The sequence below is a fragment of the Pteropus medius genome, unplaced genomic scaffold, assembly GCF_902729225.1.
Source record: "Pteropus medius unplaced genomic scaffold, Ma_sr-lr_union100, whole genome shotgun sequence".
Taxonomy (NCBI): Eukaryota; Metazoa; Chordata; class Mammalia; order Chiroptera; family Pteropodidae; genus Pteropus; species Pteropus medius.
The window spans coordinates 4868915-4877247 of record NW_024351543.1 but is presented as its reverse complement, the minus strand read 5'-3'; the positions used below and the strand labels follow the sequence as shown (position 1 = coordinate 4877247).

Below are 8333 nucleotides of genomic sequence, written 5' to 3'. Positions count from 1 at the left end.
AGAGAAGATGGTAGTCTCCGACAATGGGGAGCGAGGAGTATGGTACAGCTCCTTCGCTCGTTTCAAGGAAGAAACAGTAGTCAGGCGTCAGGTTCTTTCAGATTATTTGGGTTACAGAAGAGAGGATGGAGAGAAAGTGAAATTGCCAAATAGAGATCATCTGAAAACTGCTACAGGAAGGAATTTTGCTGATTAAGACGGAGGCGGTGGAAGAGTCTCTCCAAGGGCTCTCTGGGGGTGAGGACTGACACCACTTGTCCCAGGAGCGGTTTCGAGCAGGAGAGGGGCCCGACCTGGGCGAGGAGGGCAAGGGCCGCCGGCTTCCCCGCGCTCGCGGAGGCGTGCGGGGCAGCAGGCGGCACCGCGCACAGGTGGCGGGGGCCGCGCCAGCTGCGCGCGGCGCTCGCTCCGCGGGTGGGCCGCCAGGCGTCGCGCTGGAGCCGCGGTTGCCCGGGAGACCGAGCGGGGCCAGTGGGCGGTGCGGAGCCTGGCGGTGCCCGCTGCAGCCCGAGTAGCTGGCGGGGAGTTGGGGGGAGTGGCTCCCCGGCGGCGCTGAGGGCCGGCGGGTCCTGGGGCAGCGCGAGGTGGTGGCCGTGGCGCTGTGGGGCGAGGCGGCGAGCCCGGGACGACCCTCGTCGCAGCTCAGCCTCCGCGGAGCGGGGCGGCGCGGGAGCCGCACTTGTCTCGTGTGGCGTCCGAGGGTCCCAGCCCCGTCGGGAGGACTGCTGCCGGGCGGCGGGTCGGGGAGCACCCAGCGGACCCCAGAGCGCCGAGGGCCCGGCCAGCGCCTCGGCTGCGGCGACGAGGAGCCGGGCGGGCGGCGGGCGCGCTCCCCGCGGCCCCGGGATGACTTCTCCGGGCTCCCGTCTGGCGCCTTTGCTGCTCCTCTCTCTACACGGTGAGTAGCCGGAGCCCTCCCCGCCCCGAAGGGCCAGGCTGGGCCAGCGGCCCGGGCAGGAGCTGTCTGGGGACCGCAAGCAGCCTGCTCGCCTGTGCCAGGTCTTGGGAACCTAACTTACTCAGGGGCCATATTCGTAGCTGTCGGCCGAGGCTCACGCGCCCACCCGCCGCGGCTGCCCTCCCGCCGGCGCCCCGCTTCTCGGCTTCCCGCACAGCCCAGGTGTTCCCTGATCCGAGGTAACTACACCTGCTACTCGGTTACGGCCCAGCCTGGATCCGACGCCGACTTGACTCTGACCCCGCTGTATGCCTTTTTAGATAACGAACTCCCGTACTTATTGGGTACAGTGAGAAACAGTATTTAGAATTAGTTTCCGTTACCAGGCGGCTCCAGGAAAACAAGATGCCTTTAAAATAATTTAAGAAACTTTAAATTGTACCTTTACCAGGCATATGCAGGTTTCACTGAAAATGTGATCTTTATTTTAAAAATAACTATACAGTATGCTACACTATATTTGAAAACAAGAATTTATTTTTTTATACGCTAGCTTCGTCCCCAAAGGATTTAAATTGGCTTACAAAAATATATAGAATATAACAATATTAGAACACAAATAATAGATGTGTTTAATTTTCTTGACGGTTTAAAAAAATCTATTTAAATGTAATTTTCTACTCTCTAACTTTTCTTATATTCTATTTCTATGACTAGCCATCATATTTAAACTCTTGATTTTCATCTTGTACAGTGCCCTTTTCTTTTGTGAGTGCATTGTCTTATGGAATCAAGTTTTCTGTCCCATTTTCTGATATGTTGAGATTCACTGAGATTTATTCTTTAGGGTTTTATTTAAAAAAGCATGTTCACTGATTGGAATATGGTGGTTATCCCTGTTTATTTTCTGGAGATATCAGTATGTTTCCCATAGTTTTACGGTCTTATTTGAACTGATAATGTACCCATAGATTTTGAAGTAACCTAATATTAGATGACTTAAATTATACAAATTCACTTAGTAGGAGAGAAAAGAATATAAAACTTTGTATATCTTTTTCATAGAATCCAGTGAAGGAAATCATCAAAATTCCAGATAACTTTCATGGAGTTCAATAGGTATATTTTTAGTGATGATGTGTAGATCATAATAAAGTGACGGTGGTATGTGCTTCTAAATTAATTTTGTCTGGTTGCTAGTTTGAGAGAGCTAACATGTTTCTCTGTCTTCCTTCAAGTGTGAAATAAGATTCAGTTAGTGGGCTTTTTATACAAATCCCTTGGATATAACTGAAAATATTATAGGTATTACTATCAGAATAGCTGACATTTATGGTAAAAAATCTGTTCTGTTGTATGTTATAATAAATGTAACTCTCTTTTTAAAGTAGCATTTGTATATAGTTTGTTTTTTAATTATTAGGCAGTACTTTTAAAGAGTTGATGTGATTCGCGAATCTGCCTTACAAGGTCATCTGCTTTGTTTCTTTTCCTTCAGCAGAGCTATTCCTTAGCCATCCTAGGATGTTTTAAAAGACTAGCAAGGACATTTCAGCCTTCACAATAATCTGTTCTGTAGAGGCATTTTTTACCCTCAGAAATGAAAAAAGTGCTTATGTGTTCAACAAATTGTTATCGAGTTACTCAGGGTTTGGGTGTCTGGTGGGGAAGGAAGGTGGTGGAAGACAAAGATGCACAAGTTTGTCCACAACCCTTAAGTGGTTTGTAGTATAGGCTGTAAGAATATACAAATGATTTATGATACAAGGAATATATGATTAGTGCCATTTATTAATGGTGATATCAAGAAAGACATTATGGAAACGCTTACTTTTGATCTGGACTTCGAGTAGGATTTAAATTGACTGAGATGGCATTAGTTGGGCTTTCCTAGACAAAGGAACAGCCTGGACAAAGGATATGGAATGGAAAGTGCAGGGGCATATTCTGGAAAGGCCAAGCTCCTAGCTGCTAGAACAGGACACTGTACAAAAGAAAAAAGTCTGAAAAGGTAGTAAAAGTTAGTAGAGAGCCTTGAATGCTGAGTTTGGGATTTATTCAGTAGGCCATGGAAAGGCCACTGATATACAGTTTCCTTAAGATGAGGGGAAGAGAGCGAACAGCTATATAGTGCCTAACATGAGTCTCCAGGAGAATGCCATTTCCTGACTGCATTAAGTTCTTGAATCAGTCAGTGGCAGAGTTGGTTTGAATGAATTAGAGCCCATCCATAGAACTTCCAGTGTTGGAATGAGGTGGAGGAATGGAAGGAAAGTTGCTTCCATTATGAAGAGGAAAAGGGAAATGGATGCTAGAAAGATAACCATTGTAGCAGTGGCCACTACAATGACGTAACACACCAGAAATAGAAAAAGAGAGCGTCTGAAATTTTTGAAATAAAATGGATGTCAAGAAATTTTTGTTTTTGTATTTGTTTAAATCTCTGTGGAGTAACTTCAAAGGGAATTTAAATTTAAAAGTTGACTACTATATAGTTCTACCCATGGGTCAGATATATCGAAAGTGTTTCTTGTATTACTTTCGATTCCTTGAAATAGTGTATAACTTTCAAGAACATAAGAAAATATGTAAAAAGAAAGAAAAGGCCATATAAAATGAATTAGAAATGAATTATGAGCTTAAGTGTTGGCATGATGAAAAATTTATTAAAAACTTCAATTTCTTAGCTCTAACTTTAATTATGTAACTGTTTTGGAAGGATTCACTTTTTAGTAAAAAATTTGTAGTTTGACCTAATATGAAAGGTGACAGCCACTGGATGAAAATTTTAGAGAAATTAAGCTTAATACACTGTATATTCAACATGGACTATTCAGGAAGCAATTTAGATATTAGATCACCAAGTGCTTCTAAAATGTTGTGTTTAGGACTGTTGTCAGACCCAAGGTAATGATGCAGTGGGCAAAGACATTTTCCCCCCAGTAACAGTATGTGGCACATTTTCAAATGTGTTTTCGCACTTTGATAGTGGAAGCATTTATAATGAAAAGTCTCATTTGAATCTTCTTACTTAAGCCATGTGATTTAGTGTCAAACAAGGTGATGTGCTGGTACACAAGAGTCTTTAGTTGCAGTGAGTTAGAACAAAGGGCTGGAGGTCCTAGCCCTGTTGGGAGAATGTTGGGAAAATTGTGGCCCACTTAAATTCTGATCTATAATTTGTTTATTTAGCATAGGGATCCTGAACCTATTTGTATCTACACTAATGATGCCAATTTATTTCTATGTTTTAGGCAGATTGAAGTAGGATGGCTGGATTTCTGATAGTCTAGTCCCTTCAAGTCCTGTCCTTTGTTTGATGAGGACCATTTGGCACTCACGCATCACACCATTGCATTTTAAGGATGGTTCTCAGAACATCTGGAGCCTCTGAAGTCCTCCCTTAATCATACTTTGAGAGTAATTGGTTTCAGAGAGGTTGTCAGTTCTTGGGTGGTATTTAGAATGCCATCTGATTCGAGCTGAATTTAGTCTTAAAAGTAGAAAGTTAATTAATTTACTTACGAGTTAAGCTGATTTTACTGAACTGTGGAAGGATTTTTTCCTTTCTGTTAAAGTTTGGGTAATTGATTAGCTTTATACCTGATTTTCCAAGAGACTATAGTAGTAGTTTGCATTTGTGATGATTTTAAAGTTGTAGAAATTTGAAGTCAAAGAGAGAAAATCTGTTTCCCATTTTCACTAATGATAGACTCAGCCATTGGTCTGATACTAGTTTACCTTTACCGTTGATGGACACTACACAGGTGCTATATGGTGTGGCTATACCTCACTCATGTATTTTAATTAATATCACTAAAATGTTTATGTTTATAGGATAGGATTAAAACAATACAAATTTGCCAATGTGAACAAAAACTCTGTTCAGTGAAAAAGTCCTTAAAGGAAGTCTACTAATTGGTTTCTCTTTGTTTAGTATTTTGATCTTGAGAGATAACAAAATGACAGGGTTAGATGCATACTTTTATTTAGAAAAGCATTGCTGGTGAAGAAGTTGAGATGCCAGAAGCACTGAGTTCAGGAAATTCTAATACTACATGGAATTCTTTGGAAGAATCTTCAGAAATTAAGGTTACTGTCAGTGGCTTTGAATGATAGTGGGTCAGGATTTAGGGTTGGGATAGATGGTTAAAGTATAATAGGTTTGGAAATGCAAAGCTGTTTTTCTACTAGACTCGAACTTGTAATAGCACGATGTGGCATTTTGAATGTAACTCTAATGAGACCACTTCTAGGCCAATCTTAAAACACTCATTAATCCAACATTTTTAAAAATTGAAAAGAAATTTAAATTTTTACCAAAATTTGTTGCATATCACACCAGTGGAAATGTTAACAGTGTCCTAATTTAGAGAACGCTTTTACCTGCCTTTGCCCAAAGTCTCCCTGTTCACAGCAGTTGCTCATGTAAAATCTCTTCTCTCTCACTCCTGTATTCTCAGTAATGTTGATTCTTTTCTGTCCTCTTTCCTCTTCATCCTCTCCTTCCATTTTGGAGGATGTTATGTTCTGCTAGTCGCATCAGGTTCTTTTAAAGTAAATAAATCTAGCCATTCATGACCCCTTCCAATGATTAGCTGTACCTATTTTGTAGACTGATGAAAGAAACCCTGGAGCCAAGCAGGCAGACCCAGAAATCACTTTAGAAGCTGGACATGGCACTGGTGGGGGTATGTGAGAATGTGGACATAGTTCTGTGTTAATATTTCCCCCTTGTTCCATGAAGTTAACTTTATGATGCAATTCTGTGTGTGTATATATGTATGTATGAATGTATGAATGTATGTATATTTTCCCTGAAGGACAATACCATACCTGGCACATAGTAAGTGCTCAGTAGGTACTTGCAAATTAATTAAGTGAGTAGTTACTACTATAAGTGATAATAATTTCCTTATGGACCATTCTCTGTCTGCAGTGATGTTTATAGCTCTCAAAATGTCAAAAGTCTTTAATCAGAGTCACACTGTTGACCATGTACTCAAAGATGCCTTAAGTAACATCAAACATTGATCGTAATACTTAATCTTTGTTTCTTTGGACCAAGTCCATCACTACCAGTTTTACACCTTCAGTCAGTCCCTATAGGTCAAGATCATTTAGCAGAACACAAAATAAATGACAGATTGGAGTATAGTAAAATCAGGTTAGCATTTTAGGCTTTCATTGGTAATGAAAAGCCTGTAGTACAGTTCACATATGCATATTGCCCATGTGTAAATACAGATTGCTGTACTAGCACTTGTTGGCCAAGACTTAAGACAATGTGCAGAACGTATGAAAAGTGTGTTAACAGTGTACTGCAAAGATTCTCAAACTTTAGGCCTTAAAGATTATTGGGGCCTTAAAGATTATTGAGGACAATAAAGAGCTTTTGTGTGCGTAGGTTATGTCTATCAATATTTACCATATTAGAAATTAAAAGTGAGAAAAAATTTATGTATTAATCAGGTTACAAATCCATTGTATGCTAACATAAATAATATACTATTTTTGTGACAAGTGTAAGATTTTTTTCCAAAACCAAAAATTTATTAGGGAGAGAGTGGCACTGTTTTACATTTTTGGAAATGACTCTTTAATGTCTTGCTCATTAGAAGACCGCTGGATTCCCCTCTCTGCTTCTGCATTCAGTTTATTATGAGGTGTTGTCTCAGTTTGGTTGACATATATGAAGAATATATGGCCTCACATAGATATGTAGTTGGAAGAAGAAGGAATATTTTGATAGCATTTTCAAATAATTTTGTATATTCTTCTTTGATATTCTATTAAAACTCAGTAAATAGTAGTTTCTTAAAGATTGGTTGCCATGCAGAATCAGAAACCATATCAATAAACATTTCTCACTCTGCTGTATTAAAATCCATGGGCTTATCTTATACTTAAATCTTTTCTTCATGCATGATTTTTAGGTAACATTATACATTGATAATTTAGAAAATATTGGTTCACTGATGCAGATCTTACAAATGCTGACATGTTAAATTCTATGATTAAAAAAATCACATTTGTTAACTATCACCATTGATCTCATCATGACAATCTTCAAGTACCGGGAAACTGTTAAGCTCACAATGGCAGATACAGGTTTTCGAAAATATGTATATTTTCAGAATTGGCAACAAATAGCTGTCAGTGGTTTCTCTTATTTTGTTCAATTTTGGGAAAATGTCTGCCAAATATCTAAGTCTCAATAACTGTAGTCTGTCTGTGAGTTTTTCTTTCCAGTAAAAGTGCTGATTATGAAAACGCGACTAATTCATTCAGCTTTGAAATCCAGCAGTTGCACCAGGGCTTTTCCTCGGGACAACCATTTTTGCTTTGGTGTGTAGCATAAGAGATTTATGTTTCAGACTACTCATTTTGTCACAGAATATTATAAAAGGTCAAGATTTAATAAAATTGCTGTTATTCCTTCATCAAAGACATTCTTTAGTGAAACTGGATTTTCTTTTGTAACTGAGAGTGCATGACAGGAAGACTACAGTGACTTCAGACACAGTTTAGTGCCAGTGCCTTGACTTGTGTGGAGGCGCCAGCAGTTCCCCCCACACTTCTGCACCATCAGTGCAAATGTCGACACAGGCAAAAAGGCAAATAACATTTTACCGTCATTAAGAAAACAGCTTTTACCTCACAGATTTTTTGAAAGGGTGTTGGAGACCCTTAAACGGTCCATGGAATATAGTACATTGAAACTCTAATGTACTTTAATGGATGTTAAATTCTTTTTTTTTTCTTTATTGTTTAAGAGACAAATAGCCATGCAATAATTCCATGCTGTGTGGGATGGCATTAAACAGAGTATGTATGTATCACTGAAAAATAAACAATAAACTCATTTAAAATTCTGTATTTTTTTGTAATATATATAATTTTTAAATTACAAAAGTGGCATATCCTAGGCATAAAAATTCAAACAATGCAGAAGTGTTTAAGAATTGACTCATATCCCACCTCCACCCACCAAATTCTCTGGTTTGTTGTGCATTGTTCTAGACCTTTTTCTAATTACAAACAAAGCCTGAAGTACATGTATTTTTTTTTAAAAAAAGAATGCCATAGATAATTGTTTTAAAACTTATTTTTAAAGCATAAAATTTAGTATGGGCATGTTGCCACATATGGATCTTTGTCATTTTTTTAATGACCTAAGTTTACTATTTTGTAGCAAGTCTATACCACAGTTTATTTAGCTGTTTCCCCATGGTTGGACATTTATGTTGTTTCTGATTTTTTGATATTGGTAATATCATAGTGAACACCTTTGTACATATAACCTATAAATTTGTGTAGGTATTTCTGCAGTATAGCTGGCCCAAAGTGGAATTATTTGTATAGTCAGACATATTGGGTTTGAATTCCTGACTTGTCATTTATTGGCTTTCTGATTTGGGGAATGTTCTAATGC

At 39.3% G+C, this 8333-nt stretch overlaps 1 protein-coding gene across 3 annotated transcripts in view; it reads left to right on the top strand.

The window, feature by feature from the left end:
• Positions 1 to 599: 599 nt before the first annotated feature.
• The window catches only part of IGSF11 (immunoglobulin superfamily member 11), a 121340-nt gene continuing 113606 nt past the window's right edge, over positions 600 to 8333 (top strand). For 2 of the 3 annotated variants that reach the window (XM_039843069.1, XM_039843068.1), the window contains exon 1: positions 600 to 898. In XM_039843069.1, the coding sequence (XP_039699003.1) occupies positions 847 to 898 (52 nt within the window). In that variant the 5' untranslated portion in view covers positions 600 to 846. The other variant, XM_039843072.1, reaches the window with a different exon arrangement.